The sequence below is a fragment of the Harpia harpyja genome, chromosome 5, assembly GCF_026419915.1.
Source record: "Harpia harpyja isolate bHarHar1 chromosome 5, bHarHar1 primary haplotype, whole genome shotgun sequence".
Classification (NCBI taxonomy): Eukaryota; Metazoa; Chordata; class Aves; order Accipitriformes; family Accipitridae; genus Harpia; species Harpia harpyja.
Genome location: NC_068944.1, coordinates 56,941,176 through 56,965,971, shown reverse-complemented (window position 1 = coordinate 56,965,971; position 24,796 = coordinate 56,941,176). Strand labels below are relative to the sequence as shown.

General features: G+C 38.4%; 1 protein-coding gene across 3 annotated transcripts; it reads right to left on the bottom strand.

Moving 5' to 3' along the window:
• Positions 1-256: 256 nt before the first annotated feature.
• On the bottom strand, positions 257-23,687 carry ATP6V1C1 (ATPase H+ transporting V1 subunit C1). Of its 3 annotated transcripts, none has more exons than XM_052787126.1 (13): positions 23,559-23,687; positions 18,046-18,228; positions 15,547-15,614; positions 14,348-14,433; positions 13,405-13,499; positions 8,277-8,368; positions 7,085-7,183; positions 5,649-5,717; positions 4,170-4,262; positions 3,988-4,081; positions 3,364-3,461; positions 2,053-2,179; positions 257-864 (listed from the first exon to the last, which is right to left on the bottom strand). In XM_052787126.1, the coding sequence occupies exons 2-13, from the start codon at positions 18,175-18,177 to the stop codon at positions 769-771; spliced, it is 1,149 nt and encodes a 382-aa protein (XP_052643086.1). In that variant the 5' UTR covers positions 18,178-18,228; positions 23,559-23,687; the 3' UTR covers positions 257-768. The 3 variants fall into 3 exon arrangements, with proteins under 3 accessions (XP_052643086.1, XP_052643087.1, XP_052643085.1); XM_052787127.1 differs by lacking the exon at positions 23,559-23,687 and adding an exon at positions 22,737-23,256; XM_052787125.1 differs by lacking the exon at positions 23,559-23,687 and adding an exon at positions 19,392-19,607.
• Between the last annotated feature and the right edge of the window lie 1,109 nt (positions 23,688-24,796).

Here is a 24,796-nt window from a genome sequence, read left to right as displayed (position 1 = left end):
ATTGTCTCTTTTCCCTAGAGTCACGAAGATATAAACATGAAAAACATTCATACATAGGTTTGGTGGCCAAACAAAATACTTGAGCATTTTCTGCACTAAAGCAAAAGAAATACCTGCATCTCTTGAAAGTATTTGTTGTGAAGTCAATTGTATTTCTGTACCACTGCATGCAGGATGCAGCATTGGTTTTAAGACTTAATACATTGCTTCAGGTTAGACATAGGTATCTACAGTTATATGTGGTACAAAAAGGTGACACGTTTGCACAGGCATATTTATTTTTTCCTGTGTTTACAGTGCTTCAGTTGTAATTTTAAACCATTCAGAAAGCACAATTTCATACCAATTTTACATACTTTACATCACAGTTCAACATTAACACAATTGTATCTACTAAATCAAATGAACAAAATGGCCATGAACATTTACACTATTCTTCTGTAAACAAGTTTTTTTTATAAACAATGGTAAATGGAATTAACACAGACCACCATATGAAAGAAGAATGAGCTTTTCCTTAAATAAATCACTCTGTTTATAAATACTTCAATTCTCTCAATATACATTTACAGACATAATCGATTAAAAGCAGATTACCTACACTGTTCTTTAAAAAGAAAATGTCTAGAGATGGACCACTGTGTGTTAAACTCACCTAACATAAGAAGCAAGCATATGATTAGCAGAGTGTTAAAAGTATTATGGTACTTCAACCTTACTTCTGTTTGTTTACACCAACATTGAGAAGATTGTCATGTTAGGGAACTTTTACTTGAATTCGAGCAAATTACAATCGATCTTGTAGTACACATATGGGTAGTACTCCTGCTGACTGAGGTTTAATCCTGGAATATCCATAGTTGCCTGCAAATAAAGTTTTGAAACCAGTTATACTCTTACAATTCAGACTCCTATTCAGAAGTAGATGAAACATTCATATGTTTTAGAAGCAAATAGGCCAGGCTAGACTTCAAGCTTAAATTTTCACATTCAAGAGACTGTTTAAGCAATAAAGTTAGAACTTTGACAAATGAGTAACAGTATTTTTCAAAATTAAATACAAGTGCTTTTTCAAAATCAAAGTAGTTTTGTATCAATAATTCACATCTGTTGCTATAGTAAACACCGCCACTAAATGGAAGGAAAAGTACTGCAATTCTGTTTTACTACTTCTAAACACAGACAGTTTATGAAAAGAATGTTATAGGATGATGAATGATCCAGGAAGTTACATGAAGTTCTGCATCTTTAATTTTCACCTTAATTCTCTCACATCCCCCTTCCCCAAAAAGGCCTGGAAATACTTTGGAAAAATATTACATGAAATATAATGTTAAGAAAGATTTAAAATAATCTTTTTAAATTCAGATAAACTCACTGTGTGGTCTATCTTTTGTTAATCTTTAACTATGAAAAGCACTACTTTTCAATATAGAACAAGTTACTAGAATAAGCCTCCCAGCAAACCAGTTTTAAACATGAAAATGAGACCTCTACAGATGGAAAGGATGACTCCATCTTGGCATCAATTCAGCCTCCTTCAGCAAAGGGCAACTATGTTAACTTAAAAACAAAGACAGTGATGCAACAAAAAAAAAAGTTTTTTCAGTATTAAGACCACTGTTACCGTAGACTGTGGACAATTTATGTATTCCTTCTGGGCTCAAAAAAAGGTATGAAATGTGTTCAAGTTCCTTAAGGCTAGTTTCAGATCAAAGTTGACTTTGTTTGAATTCTTTGAGGATATGAGTATGTATGCAGTCTAAGATATCTTTCCATCGGTAGTAGGAAAGAATGCAGTAAGAAGAAAACATGAGACTTTTATACCAGACGGCTTGTCAAATGCATTGGTTGCAACTTTAAATACCATCTGCTTTGCAAAAATGTACAATAGAAGTGGCATTTTTATAAGGAGACATTATTTTCTGTACTGTGAGAGAATGATGGAGAATATGGAGAGGTATACCTTTTTAATAAATCCAATAGACTGGTTTTTGTTTAAACAGATTAAACTTAATATTGAAGGGCAGTAGCAGTTACAAAAATACTTACATCAATGATAGCTGCTGCACTGCTATCAAGGTGCTTGTATAAGTCATACAAAACCTCCCTCAGTTTCTTCATTGTTTTCTTATTAGGCTGAAGCAGCATTGCCTGGAAGTTAACTGGCAAACCATACCTGAGGAAGTCAAGCAGAAAACGACAAAAATGCTGGAATAAGCCTTCTTATATCTTTAAAAGCAGAATCTTATTTTATTTTGAGAAAGAATCCTATTGCTGAAGAAGAAATTCTGCTCATTTTCATTTTTGCAAGACCATTCTCTTTCTACACTTCATAAGGCATCAGTAAAGTAGGACTTCTTTCTTCAAGTTTAAAATAACAAAACAGAAGTCTAAATGCTTTTAAAATCATGTTAAATCCTTGAGTACTTAGCACAATTCTCAAAGTTACCTGAAGTCTCGGACTAAGTTTTGAACGTTCCAGTTAGTTTACTTGCAAGACTTTGCTTATGCCACTAGGTGGAGAATCTAGTCTCTACTAGGTGTATGGAAACATTTGCCAATATTCAAATCAAGCTCAGCTTTCTTCCTTACTCAAGTTTGTCTTCAAAATAAGCTAGTAGCAGCTATGAAGCAGACTAGAATGCAATCTAATGTGATTTTTTGTTTATTTTTCTCCTCTGGTTGTCTCCTTTATGATAATTTATCAAAAAGGCTAAAAAAACCCTTTCTGTTTTCTGACTAAGGCAGAAGTCCTTTCAACTCTAAAAAAAAAATCCAGGTCCCTCCTTCTGCAGAACAACTACAGCTGTTCTTAAGCCAACTTAGTAACTATACTTCTGGATAGGTATGAAGAAAAAAGCAGAGAAATTTTATAGTTAGAATATTGAACAGTTTAATTCTGAAAAGTTTAGACTACAAAATTCTTAAGAAAGGCATGTTTTAAAGAAAATGCATACATTGCAAGATGTCAAGCTATATTACTCAAAGCCTGAATACTTTTTATTCTGAACTATTCACATTTCCCACTTAAATAGAAGATACAGCAAGCTCTTTTTACGAGCAGCTCATAAAGCAAGCTAAGAATCAGCAGAAATGCCTTGCTGCAGTTTACAGACTACCTGTAATTCCTAAAGCACTGGTGGAAAGACTATACAAGGGGCAAGATACACAATTATCTACCTCAAATATTCCACAACTGGCAACAAGAGCCATTGCCATCAACTATTCTTGCTGTCCTATTTCTTGACTCCTGCTTCTCAGAAGAGTGGCATTCACACACCTCAGTTTGGTAAACCCAAGCTAGATGTAAATTCTTACGAAGTCTAGGAAAAAAAGCACTATTCAGGTCTGCCTCATTACCTTAAAACAGATTCAACAAAAACTCGTAGGGCTTTCACATGAATCCATGCAATGAAAGCTTCACTGAAATTAACTTTCAGCCACCGAACCAGAGGACCCTGTGAAAGGGAAAAAAAAAAAAAAGTTATGTTATTCAAAATTCAGAAAAAAATTCAGCCCATTAAGCATGTTTGAGCAGATACTCAGTATCTGTACCATGATAATAAAGACAACTTAAAGGCAGAGTTCACTATAGTCATAATGGCTCAAGGGTGTTTCAATACTAAGTAAAGAGAAATTTAATGAGACTTCTGTTGTCTCTTCAGTACACCATCTCAGCTGCCGTGGGCTAACTGTATTAAGGACCATTTTAGTAATATCTGATTATTTCATTCAAATACTTGTCTGTTTTCAAACTTAATATATTATCAGCTGGAGTATCAGCACTTGGTTCAACACAGTGAGGAGCATTTGTGCTACAGGAAACTCAATTATCCCCGAGCAGACTAGCTGGGTGGCAGGCTGACTATATCATGTCATTCTTGCAATGCTTTCTCAGAATCACAAGTTCATGAAATTGTTACGTAGCAATAACAAGTCTTAGATGTCTCATGTTTCTATAATGACTAGTTTATACAGACTTACAAACTGTTTCTTCTTGTCAGTTGACAGTCTATTCATTTCTTCTTTATCTGCTTTCATCTCTTCTTCATTATACTGGAAGTCACGGACCATAAATCTGCATTTGGAAGTGAATAAAATCAAAAGTGGCTATCTAAAGATCCTTCAAAGCATGAGAGACAAAACACACACAAACTAAGCCTTACTTAAATTCCCTGGCTTTGTGCTTGAAGTCATCCACTGCCTTCCTGAACAAGGTGACGTTACAAAGATAACTGTCTTGATCCTCGAAGAGTACACTACACAGGAAAAAAAAAAGTGTCAGAATTAATAACATTCAAGTCACCACAGATCTGATATACAGTAGATTAAGTTGTACTTTATTGCTACTAGGCAAGAACATAAATGTAGATAATCACACGGGATTACTTCCCAAATTAAACACTTTATACAGAATGTAACTGAAACTTTAGCAACTGCTCTTATTACTCCCTTTGTAAAGGATGGCAGTTTCCATTTCGTATTCAGAGTCTTTACCACTCAAAACCACTTCAGACATGTCTGGATATTTGTTCAAGTTAAAATTATTTTACAGAAAAAGGAACTAAAACTGGTTTAATACTGAAAAGTTTGGGCTACAGAGTTCTTAGAAATGCGTGTTTTAAAGAAAGAGGAAATGGATTTAAAATAGAAAAGAACACGAATTAAAAGCACATAGCTTGGTAAGAAAAAGTGTTTCTTAAGCTGTAAAGATGACCCCTAGATTGACTATTTTATAGTTCAAGACAACACTGCTTATTTTGAGACCTCACCTTAAGAAAAAAGCTTGAAGAGATTTAGACTGTTCTGCAGTGTCATATTGTCTTCAATACAAGCATTATCCAACAGTTTAACAAGTCAACTCTTAAGCTATCCCTAAATCGTGGTTTCCCAATAATTCAATAAGAATCATTAGCAGATCTCCACTAGGCTTAAGTTGATCCAACTCAAATGTGAAGTTAGCCAGAGCAAGTTCAGATTTTATAACTGGCATAGAGTTGGTAATATCAGATCTACCTGATCAAACCCTTACTCTGTCAGTTAAAATTAACAACATAGCAATGCTTTGTGCTACATGTTGACTTTATTTTCAGCGTGCTTACAAGACTGCTTAAGTGGCTTAACAGTACTATCAAATCCTGGCCTCAAGTCTTGCCCATCACAGATACCAAGCACCAGCTTGGCACTGAGGAGCTTTGTGAGCCCAAAAGAGACAAGTTACTTTTCTTTGCACACAAGAAAACCATGTACACTTCCAGTTCTTCATTCTTTAGCAGCTTTCAAAGAGCTTATGTAACTTGTTTCAAGTCCTCTGAGTACAGGCATAAAGCTTACAGGCTAGCAGCTAGTATTTGTTGCTAAACCCCACCATTCACTAACTGGGAGCTGAATGTGCCTAACCTGAACTAGATTGACTTTTCAATTCTTTTACTCTTCCCACATAAGTTAATTTTATAACTTTAACCCTAGAGTTAGAGATCCTTTGACTTTTTCCTCAACTACAACATAATCAAGCTTGATCAGATATAAAGCTAGAGATTTTGACAAGTTTTTGACCAACCTTTAAAATTCAAAGTGACTATAGATAAAGAACACTTATAAAATATAATACATGGAAATATGAGATTTAGCATTTAACAACTTACTTGCTGGAACGTGGTACAACCATCTCTGCTAGTGTTTCATATTGCTTAACCCAGTCGTTATAATTTAACCTAGAGAATACACAGGTTATAGTCAGACTTTCAGTACTGTAGTAAGAAATCTTAGATTCATGGATCAATTTAAAAAAAAAAAAAATGTTAAAAACATTTAATCATCACATCTTCCAACCCAGGTGTAGGTTGTCAGAAATAAACAAGACATCAGGGACAGTCCTCCTCATGCTGTTTTTAAGATTATTGCTAAATAAACTATAATGATAGCAAAAGCAACATATTTTATCTTCAGTCTTTATAAGTTTACAAGTGTAAAATTTTTGAAATCAAAGAACTATGAAATTAAATTAGTCATCATTAAGTACAGATCTCAGGGGACCAAATGGACTTAACTGTCAAGATTTATCAGAAACTCCTTATGTAACTTTGCTCTTCTGAGTTACTAATAGGAATACTTTTTCCACAATTACAAACGGGTTCCCCAGAGTCCTGCACTTTCCTGAAGGACCACTGAGAATTTTGGAAGCCCTACCTTTCTGTAGTTGGTGAAGAGGTTCTACCCTTCCAACACCAAAAACAAGTCAAAGGTAAAAGAAAAAAAAAAAACAGTCGAGAGATACTAACGACATGTTTTCTGCTAAAGCCACTGCAAAACTGTTTTGCCTTCACCAGAGTTTTACATCTGACAGAGACTACTGCTTCAAGTGATAACCAGCCTACTGGCTCTCTTTACAAGTTAGAAGCTCTGTTTGTTCCCAGCTCCAGAAAGACAAGTCTAGTGCCATTTTCTCATTTTACAAGAGTCTTAAGGACATCTATATCACCACTTTCCTTGGCCAGGGGAAAAGGTGGATTTTCTGTTTTTTGAACATTTCAGACAGAAACAACCTGTTCCCAGCAAACCTTTGACATGACATAAGCAGTGTTCCATTGGTAGAGACTTAGATAAGGAAAAAAGCGTTGTTCTGGCAATCTGAAAAAGTGCAGAGCAAAGAAGTAGAGTTCACTTTGCTCACTAAGTGGTGAAAGCCAGCATAGTCCTAACGAGGATAATTCAATCACTATGCCTTCTAATGCAAAACAAGTCATGTTTTTACTCAGTACTTATTATTTCAATAAGGACACCTTCTGCAACATGACTAGCCATGGCTAATATTAGATAAGAGACGTAAGTCCAATCTCCAGTTTCTTAAAGAGATTCAGGAGCACTCAGCATTCGTTATGATGAGTTCTCGTGAACAATGGAATACAGGTACACAGGCTCATTTGCCTCTACTAAGCATCCAAAAGTTTGCATTAGTTCATCCAGGGAAACCCCAAACAAATTCAGATGTCCTTTCTCACAGTGTTATAAGGTTGTGGTATCTATTATTTGATTTAAATTTCTTATTTTATTCTGCTATTAGGACAAACAATAAACTTACTTCGGTACAATCACTAATAACGTGACCAAATATTCTGAATCAAGTACAAAGTCCTCTTTCTTTACAATATCGGCAAGGCTTCTGGTTAGCAAGCTTCCCCTGCAGAGAAAAAAAGACAGCCAGAGTAAATACATGTTTAAGAATTGAATTCATCTAGACAACAGTTTCCAATGCTTGACAGTATAACATTTTCAAAAATGTATTTTACTTAAGCATTCACTATTAGCAGAGCAAACTAAATGTCCTTATATGCATTTTATATCTTACTGTCTAAAGTCACTTAAAGTTTTTATCAGTAGCTCCACTGCTGTGCGTCATTTCCATATTCCAAATACCTCACACACTGAAGAAGCCAAGTTCTCTTTTCAAAAGTAATTTAAAACCACAAGAACCATTAAAATCATTAATTGTGAAGTCTAGTATATGAAGCCTCAGAGTTACAACTGACCTAGTACAGACCTACATACAGAACCTCAATAAAAATTTAAAGCAGCATATTGCTTCCTATTTACAAAAGACTAAGAACATACACAGATTTAATGGGGTTTAGCTGACAAATTACCACGGCTGAAGACAAAACTTAAGGCTCACTCAAAATGGCTATTATTAGTATGACCCATGGTTCTGAATTAGCCAGCAAGCTTGTACCATTAACTGAATGGTAGGGTTGGGTCAAATTAATCAACCATATTTGCACAGAACTACTGTACCTCAACTGTATTTCAGATAATCATCACATGTACATGACAAGACAGCATGCGGTCCTTGTTTAATTTATTATATGCATGTGTGCAATAGCTGTCTCTCTGCTGGTTAATTTTGAGGGAAGAAACCCAGTAATATTGACATGCTTAAAGCACAAATTGGAGTGAAAGGAAAGAATTCCTTGTTTAGACAGACACCCAAGTAGCAGTGTTACACACCACTTTAACAGCAAGCTTCTCTCAAAAGCTCCAGCAATTTATACTATTTCTACATGGTTTTGTGTTTTTCATAATTGCTTATCAATCAAGTGAGCTATTACCAGCAAGTTGGCTGGCAATAAATGTTCTTTTATGACAGCTGCTATTCAAGATTGATAAACACCTAAAAAATACATTAAGCTTACAGCCTGTACCTCTTAACACGTTACTAAGTTTTCATGGTTAGATAACTTTCCTGTGCTACATTAGCAAAAAACAATGTGACTTACGCATTCTTTCTTTCCAAATTCTGAAGGTTCCCTTTCAGATTATTGTATGCTGAGGCTCTTGCTTTCAGATCATTGTCAATCTGGTTTACTCCCTTAAAGATAAAAAGAAAAGGAACAGCGTCTAAAGAACTAGACCAGTTTTTAAATGACTTCTCAATTTCAAAACTTAGATCTGCCAACAAGAACTTAATGAAAAATGCACAAGTTAAAATGTTTATTTCCCTAGTGCTTGACAAACATCACTCAAAACTCAGAAAACTCTAAGTTAGAATTCCTTTAAAGGAAAAATCAGCCAATAATAAAAGTTACACATGCTCTTCTGGTATCCTGCTGCATCCCAGCTGATCATTACTCCATCACCTTGAGGCTACCACTCTCCATCTCAGCTGACAGGAGAGATCATCTGAAGTTTACCTTCCTACTGTGATAAAAGTATACTTGTGAACACTGGGTAACATTTCCTCCAGCTGTTACCTCACTTCTCATTATAGTTTTCCTCTCACTAGAGTTTCAGTGACAAGAATGATGGTACAGTTTTATGAATAGCAAATCAAGAATCAAGTAACCCAAAACGCTAATGCTTTGAATCATCTACAACTTAAGAGGACACTCTGTTGCACTTGTGTTTGCCTACTGCAATTTGCACCTTTCCTTGAGATGAACAGCCTTGATCACTCAAAGATAGAATATCAACTAAATGCATCATCTGCCTGATTCCAAATGGCTGTTACTATTTACAGTTCTAAAAATTATCACAAGTATTTTATGTCTTCCCCCCCCAACAGAGCTATTTCCTATTCTGTATGTTTGCACAGGAAAAATACAATAAATTTTATCACCATCTCCCTTCACAAAGTCATCTTTTATGCTGCTGTTTTACCTTGGCAGTGGCTTACAACTATAAAGAAAAATCTGTTTTATAGACTTTCTTCATTTAGTTAAAACTTATGTATTTTGGAATGACTGAAGTTGCACAGGGCCAGTTCCAGGGTAGACAGATAAACAGTATTTCAGACTTGAATCCAATTTCTTTCAGACAATAAATATATCTGTTGAGTCAATTAGAGGCAGCATTCTATGTTTAATGTCACTGGCAGCCTTCAATCATCTTTCAAACTTTCATATCAAAGTTCCAACTATTTTAATGTTTAGACTCAGACTCTCACATTCAGCTTGCCATTGCTGCTCAAGTAAGCCATCTTTCTCAAATCCATCTTCCAGGATTAATTAGAATGATTAACAAAAATTATTCACTCCCAACTAGGTAACCTGGCAGCAAGTGGAAGAACACAAAACAAATTAAGCAATTAGTAGGTCTTAAACATCCGATCATACTCCTGTCAGTGTGTACCCTATACAAGGAAGTATTTTAAAAATCAATACACTCAGTAGCAGTTGGAAAACTGAAAGAACATGGTACAGTATTGGTCTGGCATCGTAATGCTGCCTACTCCCTCCTTTACTGCTTCCTCGCTATGGCATGTAGGTACAAGCATATAAAAATTCGCAGGGACAAGTATCTGAATACAGTCAAGGGACTCTCCCTTTATTTGGGCTTAGACCATTGACAAAACGTTTTGTATGCATACAACACTTCAGCTTGGGGATCCAGATATGATTTTATTTCCACAAAATTAATCTCTCTTAAAAGCAACATCACTTAGTTATATAGTGACCTTGCTTATGGTAACACATAAGTTCTCTTGTCTGTAGCAGGAAGAAGTCATTAAAAGCCAGAACATTCTGGCAGTTTCATTTGGCAACTTGTTAACGGCTTGCACCTTTACAGATACAGCAATGCTTTAGACAAAATACTCTGAAAATAAGACAATTTACTTTTTAAAACAGATGAGTAAAGGTTATTTAAATTCTTTGACTGATGTAATCTTTTACAAAGCATGTGGAAAATTTCAGCAGGTGTCACAAAGCACACATCTTCATGTAAACTTTTTTATACTACAAGAAGTGGCAGTAACAATATTTTTTATTTTTTTTGTACAGCTAGCAGACAGCATTAGGGGAAAAATTAATCAGAAGCTATTAAGCTAGTACCTTTGTGCATGTGGACTTCTTCCCAGACTGACAAACTTCCCCTCCACCTTTTCCAAGGATCAAAACTTTCAACAACAGTCTAACTATGCATCGTTTAATGACAACAAGCAAAAACCATTGATACAAAACACAGCCTTTACGAACCAGTTCTGTTCATAGTTTCCTAATTGCCAATACTCTAATTGCACTCATTTGTAAAGTCAGTAGCCTTTTAAAAGATGACTGCTTAGACAAAAGCCTCTTACTGCTGCACTGGCTGGAGTTTACTGTAAACAAGAATCAGCTTTGCTTCCTATTAAAATGTTAGAGAATGCAGAACCGCAAACAATGTCACAGCAGAGCTCTTGAAAATATATTTGTGTAAAACTGCCAAATGAAGCGATAATACAAACTTTCTTTTGGTAGTAGAATTGGTGGATAACTTACAAATGCCATTGCAAAATGAGGCAGACTTGTGATACTGCTGAAGAAAGTATCAACCTAACATAGTTGGCCTATTTCTACACACAGCAAAACCCAGATATTTAAAGCCCTTACATAGTCATTGGCAATACATGAGTGTCATCTTATAACTATACAATTGAACTGTTGTACTTCAGTAGATACCTGGGTTGCTGAAAATGTTGGACAAGGGCTCTAAGGCTATTGAGGTTGTCTCCTTGCATAACAGTCTTACAACTGTAATTTCAAATACAAAGAATGACTAGATTAAGTGACAGCTCTCACATGGCACAGGTACCATCTTCAAAGTCTTCAGTATTGACACTGGGGTTCACAGTACTTCTGAAAGTTAAAAGCTGAAAAAACTTGATGGATAGTTTCAGTAGATTTCCTTCTATTTTAAATGTTTCCAACACTGCTACTCTGACAAACTCCCCACTGCAGTTGCCATTACTCTCATTTTGGCGGACATCAGAATCTGCTGCTATAGCGAGTGAGGAGGATATAAAACCATATAGGAAAAGTAGTATCTCATGATTTGACAAGCTTTTCAAGTTAACATCAACATGTCAAGAGGCTTCACAGATTTTAATTAATGCAGCTCTACCAATTTTCCTATACCTTTATGTTAATCACATGACAAAGTGAAGATTTTAACTGTCAGGACTCTCTTTGCCTGGGGACAAAACTGCTTCAAGTCCTGTGACATTATCTCCTAGGTGTCACTTCTACAAGAACGTAAGTCAGATTCAGTCATCCTCCTTTTCTCCACTTTATGGACACACATCTGTGGCTCACAGCTGAAAACATTCTGTAAACTATTTGAAATTAGATTTATTACATAGGTGTCCCTGAAGCTGTCCCTATAGAAGACAGGTACAGCTAAACATGCAAAGAAATGGAAACCCTCAACAGGATGATTCAGGCTGAACTCCAGCAGACCTGTTTCTCTGCATTTAGTATCCAGTCTAATAACTCAGTGAGGTCCCTAAATTAGATGAAGAATGTAATCCAGTTATTTAATTTAAAGTTCAGGTTTTGGACTACAACTTCGCTGCAAGCAGATGATTTAGCTAGCAATCTCCAGGACACAGCATAACATGCACTGAATCCTTGATAATATTTCAATAAAGGGCATATCCCTTCATGTTCTTTGTTGCTTTTTCAACAAACTTAATTGCCACAAAAATAAGTTCTATACTATGGCAACAGGCAAGTTCCAAAATGAGACAAAACACAGCTGAAGACTTTTTTTTTTCCCTTTTTAATTCAGTAACTTTCACTCCTATTTTAAGGCCAAACCAAAGGAAAGGAACCTTTTCACAAACCTCCTTTTAAGACTTGTAGAAATCACTTCTCCCTGCCTTATGTTCTCTCTATCCCTCTTTCCCCACCAAGTTCCTCTTCTCCCAACTTAAACTTCATGCCTATACCTGCCAAGTAGCTGCGGTAAACAGCTGAATGCTTCATTCTGATACCTTCTTCTGAAGAAGCAAAAGCTTATATACTTTAGTGTCAGATATTAAGATTATTATTTTATATCTGTGGGAAATTTTTAACATGCAAATCTTAAGAGTCATAAGACAGTCAGTCTTCCTCCAACAAAACTCCACACTGCAGATGTTTTCCAGGAATAGTTGCTAAGTGTAATTTGTGGAGTAAATTCAAGATGCAGTGATAGCCCCAAAGAAAATATCAAAATGAAAGCGTTAGTTGCATTCTCAGTCAGCTATGTATCATATATTAAGATTTTGTAATCTGCAAAAAATTTAAAGTAATAGTTTCAGGAAAGAAACTAATATCTAAAGAATCTGCAGTTACAGCAAAGCATGAGTCTGCCAGCACTTACCCCATCCCCACCCCGATTATAGTTCCCACATATCCATCACCAAAGACTATCTCTATAGGTACCCAGAGCAGCTGCTTCTTTTTTCCAGGTTCTGTATTTTATTGACACAGATAATTCCAAGAGCCAGTTTGCAGATTACAGAAAACAGAAAAGAAAAAAAACTGAGAAAGCTGGGAAAACATTACGGCAAAGGTAGCTTACAGAGAACTCTTTCACTGTTTGAATACAGTAAGTCATTGCTGAGGACCCTATCTATGCTCACAGCAAGTACAAACCCAATGAAATCCCCAAAGTGCGAAAAACTTTACCAAGGTAAAGGCAGGGGAACACCCATGACAACACTCAGATGAGCTTTCCTTACATCTAACATTGAAGTCTTATTTTTCCCCTCACAATTGAGTGCCATAGCTTTCAGAAGGTATGTAAGTTCCCTGGTTCACTGCTAACAGCCCACAAAGTTTGAGAACATCAGACAAATGGCATGCCAGTACAGCAAAATTTAAATGTAACATCATTTGCTAGCTATTTATTTGTTAACTCAGTGATCTTTGGAAACAAAAATCAGCAAAGACAGCATGATGGCATTCAGGGAGCACTCTCCAAATCCTATTCCCATCCTAACATTCTTTGCTTTACTAAAACACAGACGCTGCTACCAGGTTCACTACTGCTGTTATCAAAATTACATGAAGCTAACAAAACCAGACAAATAGCTTTAAGTACCAAGTTTCGTGCATAAATATGTCAAGTTCAAGTAGGAAAGTTTTATAAAACAAATTACCTTACCTTTGCAATAATTTCTGAAATATTCTTCAAGGATTGCTTGATTGGGTATTTGGCCATATCCCACTGGAACCTTGTTATATAGGTGACCAAGTCAACTAAAATTTTAAAGAACTTTATTAAGACAAACAATAAAAAGACTGATGTATTATATTCCATGTAGGATTGGTGTAACAGAAGAGTACTGTAACAAACTGTTTGTGGACTTTCACATGTGTGGACCCTGTTGCTTAAGAAATTTGAAAATAAACAATCAAGTTGTAAGTTATCCCTGACCTCTGCCTTCAGATACTGGTTTCTCCACCTCTGTAGATCCTAAATGATATTTACTACTACGTCAATAACGGCTGGAGAAGTAGAGACAAGACCAACTATTTTTTGCTTTGTATGAAAAATGGGTGGAAGAAGTGAGGGTTACGATAGAAAAAAAGAAGGCAAAGATTATGCGGCTCACCTGAAGCAACTGTTTTGTTGTTTGAAAACAAAATATTGAGAGACCAGTGCAACTCTTAAATATAATAAAATGGACAAATATTTCCATGACAACTCATTTTATAAAGACATTCTATCATAATTTGGGAACAACCGAGTATTCCAGCACAGCTTACATAAAATCATACCTATTCAGATGACAGACTAATACAAAGAATGTTTACAGTAATCAGTAACAGTAATTTTTATGTTCCACCAGAGACCAGTGATGACAAAACACAGCCCTAAAGGATCAAAAGGCTTCCGTAAGTGAGTATTTAACACGTAAATCTAATTTCTTACCATTCTGGATCCTATAATTTGTTTCAGGGCAAGTGACTCACAGAAAAAAGTACTTCCACATCTAAACTAGGCTTTCAGAATGTCATACAGAGAAGCAGCATTCAGTATGTTCCAGGATCATTGCCTTCCCTCCTACACTTTTAGGACGCACATATCATCATTAACACTTTACCTCCATTAGCCAGAAGATTTTCCTGAACTTTATCTTTACTGTCTTCTAGAACATCAGCCATATACTGGGCCACTTTCTTTACAACACTGAAAAATGAAAGATAAAGATATGAAAAAAATAATTAAAAAACCCTGCCATTTTGAGAAATACCATTTATGAAAGCGATCTGAAACTGCCTGAGATTGGATCAAAAAAGGAAGAGCTGATTGCTTTACTTACAAGCTTTTCCAACTTCTAAAATACATGCCAGAACTTTATTTAAATCCTTCTCTAGCGTTGCTACTCATCAGTTCTCAACAAAGTGAGGCTACTTCCCTCGCCTCCAGGTAACAGGGGTTCACTTCAGGCATAATCTCACTATATTCCAATCTTTTTTTGAAGTCTGTGGTACTTTCAAAATCCTAACCCCTTTCTAAAAATAGATAGTGAGGTAGAAATCGTCAATAATCCAAATTAAACACAAGGCAACCATGACAATGAAACACCAAAGATAACTGAAGAACTATGGAGAAACCCCAGCCCTAAGCCCACATGAGATCTGACGCTCTGGACCTGCCTTCCTCACTAGAAAAGCTACGTTTAATATTACTCACATGCGCTGTGCCAAATAGTTTCCTTTTCTATTTAAAAACAACTACTTAACACTTCTCTCCTTGAAACAGAAGATGGCTCCACAAGTTCTGGTTATATGAAATTTTGTTACATTTGCTTAAAATCACCTTCAAAGGACCGTTAGTTTCTTCAAAATGAATAGGTTTTGCATTTTGATATTAATGCTGTTTAATCATCTCTGTGGATTAGGAAACAATGTGGTTACCTTCTCAAAGTCTGTAAATAGTACTGTAACCTGCTAAAAGAACAGTTTTTACTCCGCTTGTCTTCACTTCTACAGCTGTCAGGCTCAATTCTTAACAGTTCTCCAGGACCCGGCAGCACACAGCACTACTACAGGGAGAACCATCCTTCATCAACGCGTAATGTCCCTCTATTCCACAAGAAGTTCAGATTTTTTTTTTTTTCAAGTACAGATACTAGGAAAAACAGAAGCTTAGCTTTCCGAAATCTTAAGATTGCTGACTGCCTGCAGGGGACCACTATGAAACAAAAAAAGCTGGAAATAACTTGTGTATTACTAGGACTCAGCAAACCATCACGCCATTATTCTAATATTTTGCATGCTAGTAAAAATAAACTGTTACCCCTCCACAAACGCATCCAGTTTAGCCAGCTCATCTGACAAACCAACCAAAACATCCAGTGTGCCAACCTAGAATGGAAGATCGAAATGCATTAGCAATAGTATATAAACATAGAACGATAAAACCAAGTTACAATAAAAGCTGAATCTCCTGAACAGGTACCTTTGCAGAACTACATAAAATACTGCACTCTAAGATTTCAGACTTGCTGATATAACAAAGTCACCCTGTGTTTCATTTGCTCAATATACCCCTAAAGCACTACTGTATCAGATCCAACTCACTCCAGTTTGGTGCAGTTTCAGTCCTGCACGCCAGCCATCTAAAACATGTTAAAACAACTTTTACATTATGAATTGGCTGCATTTCCCACAAGTTGCTTGCTTCAGCATTTGATTTACTACTTTAGATCAAATCTGAAATTTCTGTAATCAGGTATCTCAGTGCTGGAGGCGACTAAAACATGAAAACTTTGAAGATACAAGGGTACTGCAGCAGTCAGACCAGCAAGAGTCTGGACTTTTTGCATCTGGAGTAATGGAACATCTAGCTTGTCTACAAGCTTTCACTCTTTCTTCCCTAATTTCATGTAATAACCTAGAACAATACATATACCTTTCTGGGACCAGGATGACACCATTTTAGAGTCTGTACAATTCAAACATGAAAATTACAGCACAGTAAAACACTCTGTTTAGCTCTTTCATAAACAAGTCTCAAATGGGTCTAAGACATCAAAAAGGGTAAAAACAGTACAGCTATGCTCAAGTTAAACAGCCAAAGGGTGATTATTTTTAAATAGGTCATATGATATCAGTGTTTCTTTGGTTCTCTCCAAGTACTTACATATTTGTTCATTCTGTTCAATGAAAGTAGGAGATACCTCCAAAAAGACAACTCCTCTTATTTTTAATATTTTAGCTACTAGTTCATATTTCTTGCTGAAATATTATTAGGCATAAGTTAATCTTCTTACTAGTCAAGATGCTATTAACATTACTTTTAGTCTAGCATCTTTGTTCTATATATTTGACCACTCAACTTCACGTGATTCCTGTTCTCTTTAGCCTTGAAGCAGAAGGGAGCACAATTACTTAAGTAACATCACAATCAAATTGCTTTCCATGCCCCACCTTCTTCTGAGCTACATGCAGAATAAGGAAGCTAACATTTTGATTAGTCACTTACAAGCCACAGGACAAGTAAGTCTTTAAACAATAAGGCTGCTCTTCAATGAAGACTAAATCACTGTTTCAATGAGTTTTAACTAAAGATCTTACTCCTTGAACAGTTTTACCAGGTCCACAGAAGCCAGACTATTTCCGATTGTATATAAAGTATACACAGCTTCTGTCCCTTTTAGGAAGCAGAGCAGAAACAAAAAGAATCATTTATAACCCTAATGGGCCACAGCAGTTTTCAGTGATAACTTTTCTAAATGCTGTAGGCACCCTACAGTTTGAAAGGCATCCTCACATCCAAGGATCTCCTGTGTAGTCCCTCTTCTTACCTCTACTAGTGTATCTCTTGAAATAGGACAGTCTAAATTTGAATATAAGTTATGGCAGCTGGAAGATCCTCTTAAAAGACACACTAAAGCACTTTGTGCCCTGGGCCCATTTCTTAGCAGAGACAGGAACAAGGCATCACGCCACGTGAACTTGATCTATTCTGTAGACAGAGATTGATGGCATTTTTTCCTCTTCATTTTGATATGCTTTGATGAGCTTTCACTCAGTTAAATTCAGCTCACAGTTCTTGTTTAGGAAACATTTGTGTGTCAGTATAGACCTTTTCCTAATGAATACACTGGCTCATAACTTTTCCATATCCTGATAATTGTATTTAACCAAAAGAAACTGCTTTCAGATTTTGTTTCTCTTTGCTTCTCACTGTCACAGTTCAAACAGTTTTCTTCCCATTTTCTATAACACACATTAGCAGGTCACACTGGAATGCTCAGCCAGAGACAACCACTACTCTAACAGAAGAACATTACTTCTGGACAAAGAAAAGGCAGCAGCTGTTTGATCACGCCTGTATTTTAAATTGAGCCTTTTCACTGCATCTCAGCCAGGAAAGTAGAAGCAGACAATTCAGAAGGAAAACAAAACAAAACAGAAAGCCATCAAAGGAAACCGTTACCATCTGAATACTCAGATCACAAGTCTCCATTTTTCTTCTAATTTTCTTCTCCAGCTAACTGCTAGCAGTATGAGGTCAAGAATACCATCTCTGGAAAAACTGCTGTATTAGCTGAAAGAACACAGCTTGCTGAATCTTTATAACTTACAGAGTGAAGAATTTTTAACTTAGAATTTCAGAAAAAAGATAACTGTTGTCTAAACTATTTTTAGATCCACACATAATCATCAAAAGAAGTCAGCTGTTCTCTCTACAGAGTCTGCAAGTATTCCCCATCTACAGTTTTAGTCTAAAGAAACAAAGATAATGAAAACCAAACATACTTCTAAAGGACACGAAATGGGGCTTACATACCTTCAAATCTGGAATATTGAACTTTGAATTAGTAGAAAGATTGTTATTTTTTGTAGTTGCTGCATGTAGTTTCTCCCATGTCTGTTGACAGGTTTTTTCCCCAGGAGCAGAAATCAGCCAAAACTCGGTCATTTTTGTGTCTTTATCTTGATGCTTTCTGCTTCTGAAGACAGAGGCAAGATGCTAGTAGAAGGGAAGCAAGGCAGGGCAGGGGGAGGAAGAAAGAATATCTGCCATTAGTTCAGGATTCAAAGCTCTGCTTGAAGAAAAACATCTCATTCCGTGTTACTAAAGTGCAGTTCCAGCCACTGGAAGAGATTTTTACCAAGAGCATCACGTGGTTTTAAATTCATTTTTTCCTATCTTCCAAATCACATTTGCACAGTTGGGAAGTCTTTTTCAACTGCCCATCCTGCAAGTTAAAGTGTGCTGAGTTTGCAACATTAGCATCTTTCAACCGCAATTCCACAAAAGATTATAAGCAAACAATCTAACTGAAAATAAATCCAATAAAACAGGACCCAAATCTTATTTTCACAGATGTATATATTTTCCAGCATCTGTACAACAGAAAACTTTTACTGAACACATAAGAGGGGAAAAAAAAAAAGCCACAAATTTCAACTCTGACGTTACAGCTTTTCCAATCACTTTTCAGATTAGGACAGTGTTTTAAAGCGAGTAAATGCCTAAAAAATATTTAAATGCAATAAGCTTTAGTTTATTCTTTCATTCAAAAAAGGTTCTCCTGGCAGCTAAAAATTTCAACAAAAAGGAGAACACTTTCTAGTCTTGGTATCTCTGTTGTCACTGCAGACCTTCAATAATGTTACACATACTGGCATTAGTCAAGAGAGTATTGGTACTAAATACAAATTATGTTGAGCTACTTTGCAAACGAGCTCAAGAAGTTAAGAGTATATATGTTCTTCTGTCACTAAGAAATAGAACAAGCTGGTTGAGAGTTACTGGATGTTTTTAATAAGGGAGTGAAGAACAAAATCAAAGTGTACCTTGACAGAGTCTAAATGTCAAATTTTGATATTTGCAATGTCTTCTGTAGCAGCTTTGAAAAAGTAGAGACTAACCTACATTTCACAATGAGCACAGACTAGAGCACTCAATTTTTTTTGAGCAAGAGAATCAAATATTGTATTTGTAAGAATTAATACACAGTAGCAAACTTTGCCCAAAAGAACACACATAGGTCCTTCATCTGTGTAATCATTCTAGGGTCAACAAGTTATCAAGGGTGTTGAAGTTGAAAATGAACTAAAGAAAGGCCTGTGAGCTGATTTTTTTGTTCAGCTACTCAGGAAGCCTAAAGCTGAAGAAAGTTTACCAACCGTTAAATTAATATCATGAAGCATGTCTTGTCACTGGCATAACAGCCATCCTCCTTCAATTAAGGGGCCTTTTTTCTAACAAGAGATGATGACATCCAGTTATCGAGGCTCCTGATACCCCACACTCCATGATGTCTGACACTGCATTACCAGGTAGTAGCACAGCAGTGCTAGAATGCTAAATACAGACAATGCCAAGGCAGGTACAGGTATTTGAGAAATCGGAATATTTACAAGACCAGACACATCCCACCCCACACAAGCTTGTCCAGCCTGACCCAGCCCAGTTCTGGGCACTCTCCTGTGCTGGGGCCACACACCTGCCCAGCTGGTTCTATTCAACAGCAGAAAGTCAAGGACCTGAAAGTTATCTGTTCTCTCCTCACTGGCACTACTCTCTCTTCTCTCCTAACAATTTGCCAAAGCAGGCTGGAAGAAGGGATAAGGAGTTCTTTGCTTCTGGAAATAGTATGGGTGAGAAAAGGGGTCCTATCTCTGAGAAGGACGGGTGAAAAGACTGGGTCTACTTCCTCCCCCGTGCTGTGGCCTTGACTGTTGGGGGAAAGTCCACGAGAGCAGAATCAGAGAGTGGGTGAAACCCATGCCAACAGCCCCTCAGGCACCACTGGCCCCTCATGCTCCAAAGTGCATACTGTTAACATCCCTTGGTCATACCATACTGATGATTTTGGTATCAGGAGGTATCATGAAAAATTAAAGCAACATCAGTCATCACCACATTACACAGCTTCTTTGTTTAGGGAAGCACCAACTGGATTATCTCAGGTAACAGGCCTCCACGGGACGTCTATTAATTATCAACAGTTTGGAATGAAACAAAATTTCCTCTTATTCAGACTACTTCGATGCATCATCTTAACACATGTCAAACTCTGTGAATCCATTGCACGTGATGTTTTCCTACCCTTCACTAAACTCTGGCCCTATAAAAGACACAGCCAAGTTTACAGTAAACTTCACTCATTCAGGGAGACACTACAGCTGACATGCACAAAGTGCTTAAGCTTTAAATTGGTTTTTGTTTGGATTTGACTAGGCTAGGACTAGAAGAGGCTTTAGAATAAATGTTGGATAAATAAACTAGTTTAGGTGGTAGTGGCAGAAGCCTGCAAATACCCAAATAAAAGACAGAAGATGTAGAAATCCAGATGGAACATTGCATTCTCATGCTTTCCACTAAAACATAAATAGCCCCTAAAGAACATGTATAAAGTTTCCAGAGATTATATCACCTAAGGAAACAGTTACATGTTTACAATGACACAGTCTCATTCCCTGTATTACAGATTAGGAAAATCAGCTCACCATTAAAAATCTAAACATCTTTTCCCAGGAAAAAAAAAAATAAATCTTTAACAGACACATTGCAAAGAGTAATTGCTTTCAATAAGTAGAGTTTTCCAATCTTTTAAAGTTAGTTTTCAAAGACCAAATGTTCAGACTTCATATGATGACTACAAGTCTATCATAAACAAGCCTGAAGTTACAAACACCTGACAGACTTGCAGCTTTTCATGCTTAAAACCCAATGAACTAGAGCACTTCATGATTCCTTAATATCATAGGCAAAAAATGGATTGTTCAACTGAATAACCAGGGTCTTTTTCTACTGCTCAAATTGAAGAGGCACAGGTGGAACAGCTGTAGCTCCCAGGAATTATTAAACTAGCAGACCTCTCTTCTCTTCCTCCCTCACCATTTTTGTCTGTGTGGTTGGTTTTCCTGAAGCTCTGTTTCATTTCTAATAGCCATGGGAAGTAACATGATTCCCTATTTCACGTACCTACTCAATAGAGATATTGTCAAATACATACAAGGAAAAAAAGCCTGGTAGAAGAGTTTTAAATGTATGTTTGTTTTACGTGACGGAAGATGGAGTTTGAAATCAGAACTATGGGGAATAACGAACAAGAAGTGAAGAAAGGAGAAGTGCTACAGAATGGTAAGAAAAACAAAAAAATGCTAGTCAGACAAAAATTACATACTGACCCACTGTAAAATGAAAGCCATGAAATTTAAAGAGAAGGACCACAGAATAAAGCAGGAGATACTAAGCGTTCAAATAAAACCCAGAATAAGCAATAAGAATGGACAAGTGAACTGTTGTTTACACTGTGTACCTCGATGACCAGCACTTTTTTGCAATGTACTGTTGAGCAGAATTTGTCATAGCATAGTTTCATTTAATCAGTCAGCTATTTTTGTTATTTCAATTTTCTGATATCTGTTTTTAAGAGAAGAAATATTCATAAATGGATATCCACATACATAAATGGAATTGTCTACAACACGTAAATCTATCAATTTAAAAACATTCAATACTATAGCACAAGTACAGTTAATCAAGCTAACGCTTTCAAGGTGGTGGTTTTTTCCTGAACATTGTCCATGCAGTACCCTACCACACTATGATATTAAGTGAGTAGAAATTATGGTCCTAGTTCTACTGAATGTGGGTAAAGCCACCTGTCAAGGAGTGAAACTGCTTCTGAGATGCCATTGTAAGCATTTTCTGGCCAACTTCAGCAAAAACTGTTTGCTATACAACTGTACAAAGGAAAAAAAAGTCTGGAAAATGAGAAAAAGTTTATACAAGAATCTCTCTATAGACCATACTGAACCAAAGTTCAGGACTTCCAGGAATAGGTTCTGGAATTCCAACTTTACATACAGCACTGAGCTAGCTACCTTGATACTTACGATTCCACAAGTCATGACATTACTATTTTAATAGTGAATGACCAAACCATCTGTATCTCCAAAAAAAAAAAAAAATTGAACCTTGCAAGACCGGCAGTCCTTTGACCCATCTTTATCTTGTTCAGTACTCAGGAAGAACGCAAGTTCTCATTTATAAGGGCTTAATACTAGAAATTCATTAGAACACGTTTCTCTCATCTTAGGTTCAACAACTGGGCGGCATCCCAGTGTTTCCCCTTGACCCTTTCTCATAAGCATACCCGCAACATAACTTTGAAGCGTAGTAGTCTTCCCTGTGCCATTACAAAGAGATTTAAGTAACACAAACACGTTGCCAAGATGTTCTGCTAGTCGAATAAGCACAACTCATCTACAAAATGCTTGAAATATTTCATCCCTTGAAGCTTTCCCCTAGAGCAGCTGGTTTTGAACCCTAACTGCTCTAATGCCTGAAATAAATTTGATACATTATTTAAAATGTATTTTACATTACTACCCATAATTTATACTGCTTAATTGCTATGTTATTAGGAAAAATGGATTTCCAAAGAAAAATCCTTCATGCAGTATACCACACTATAATCTAAGCGATGAAACCGCTAAACGGCTGCTTCAGTGCTGTACCTGGAAAAACACAGGGTGATGTCAAAACAGAATCTCAGCTAAGACATTTTGCACTGCATTTTTCAAAAACAGCAGGGCTAGGGGGAGGAGACAGTTGTTTCTTCTTTCCTATTTCGTTCAACAGGAAAGCTCGATTTACTAACGTGACTCAGAAGTCTCCCGAAATCCAGTACAAAGTCCCCAAGACGTTGTTTCTTCAAGCTTGCTCTCAGAAACCACTTCTGACGCTCGGCGTTTGGCCATCACTGCCTCCACGTTTCACAGGCAGAAGCGGCCACAACGAGGAAGCCAGACCTACGCCCGGGAAGATTTCACAACGGGGAGCTCGCATGCCCCGTGCAGGGGCAACCTGGGGCTGGCTGGCTGGCACACCGGGCGGGGGGAACTGGCTTTACTCTCCCCAGAGACGCTGATCTGGATCACAGGGATTAGAGGACCGTCCCGGTAACCTGGGCAGGCACCAGCTGCCCCGGCGGCCACCGGCGCAGCCTCCCAGGACCGCGCTTTCCCTCCACCCTCCTCCGCTAAATAAAAACTCCACAGCGGTAACCTCGCCCCCCGCCGCCAGCCAGCCCCCGGCGCAGCGCCGAGGCCCGTCAGAGCCCCGGAGAGACGCGGCGGCGGGCGGGCCCCCGCGGTACCACCGGGCCCGGCCGACGCTGCCCTTCACGCCAGGCCCAGCGCGGCCCGCCGCCGGGGGAGGCCGGAGCGCTCCGCTAGCCGCTCGGGGCGCGTCGCGTCGCGGCCCAGGCCCTGCTCCTTCCCCCGCTCCGCGGCCCGGGCCCGGGCCCGGGCCCCGCCGCGGCTCCCGCCGGCGTTTACCCGTCACTGCTCCATCCCCCGCCGGCAGCCACAGCCGCGCGCCACCCGCACACCCGCCAGCGGGTCACGTGAAGCACCCGGTCAGCTGACGCCGCCGCAGCGCCGGTCACGAGACGGCGGAGCGGCGGGGCGGGGAGGGGCGGGGCGGAGCGGAGGGGCGGGGGAAGGAGGTGTGACGCAGCGGCGCAGTGACTGGCCCGTCCTCTCGGGGCGCTCGCTGCGGTGGGGTCGCGGGTTCGAGACCCGGCTCCAGCCGGGCCTGTCGCCGTCATCGCTTCACTCCGCCCCACCCTACAGCCAGGGCTCGCCCGGGGCACCGCCGCCGCCACGGGCACCGCCAGCCTCCTCGGGACGCCGAACCGAGCTTCCTGCGGCCGCCACGGGCGCCTCTGGGCCCGGCGGGCTCCAGCGGGCACTAGCCGGCACCAGCCGCCACCAGCCGGCACCAGCCGCCTCAGGGCCTGGTCAGCAATGGCTGCCTCAGGGCATGATGGGCTCCGGCCACGTCTGATAAATCAGGGCTTGATTAGGGAATTTGTGGGAAAACCACATATGAATCACAGCGGCCTCGTTCACCATGAGGATGCAGATGGTGTTAAGAAGGCTTTATACGATTTTGCCATTAGGGCAGAGGACAGTCAGGGTTGAAAACACACGTGTGTGTGTGTGTGTGTTCATTCTCGCTGCAGTCAGCTAATTTTCCTCAGATCAGCTCTTGGAAAACACAGTCTTGGAAAAGGCAATGGTAGTTCAGTGATCAAAACTATCAGTATATGTGTCCTTAAATGCTTTGCTGCTATTGATCTGCAGTGAAGGACTTGGGCAAGAAGACAATATGTATGCAGGTGAAGCGTGGGGAAAGATGGCCTTGGAAAGAAACTGTTGCAGTTTTATTTTGGCACCAAAACCCATTTTTCTTACCTCGCACAGTAACTGCTAAGTGAAAAACAGCAGGTTGTAAATTGCTGTATTAATAGCAAAGTCAATTCCTTTTATTGTGTGAAACTGCTTATCATCTTAATTCACAATACTGTCTGGAGAAAGCAGGAACTATATACAAAAAGTAAACTACTTTGGTTTGCTGGTTTTGGTGAACCAAACGATTTGTTCCTATTTTTCTTCTTTTTTTCAAGTAGGCAAGAGTTGAGGCCATCCTATAGCTGTCCCCTATAGCTGTGGGTTGCTAGTGGGGAACTGCAGCATAGAGGAGGCACAAATGCGATCACAGAGACCAAAAA

Coding starts and splice junctions, on each gene's coding strand:
- ATP6V1C1 (XM_052787125.1), bottom strand. CDS start 19,415: ATGCTTCATGATATTAATTTAACG. Junction 5,718..7,084: donor TTATTAGTGATTGTACCGAA/GTAAGTTTATTG, acceptor TGTATTCTCTAG/GTTAAATTATAACGACTGGG. Junction 865..2,052: donor GTGCAGCAGCTATCATTGAT/GTAAGTATTTTT, acceptor CTTTATTTGCAG/GCAACTATGGATATTCCAGG.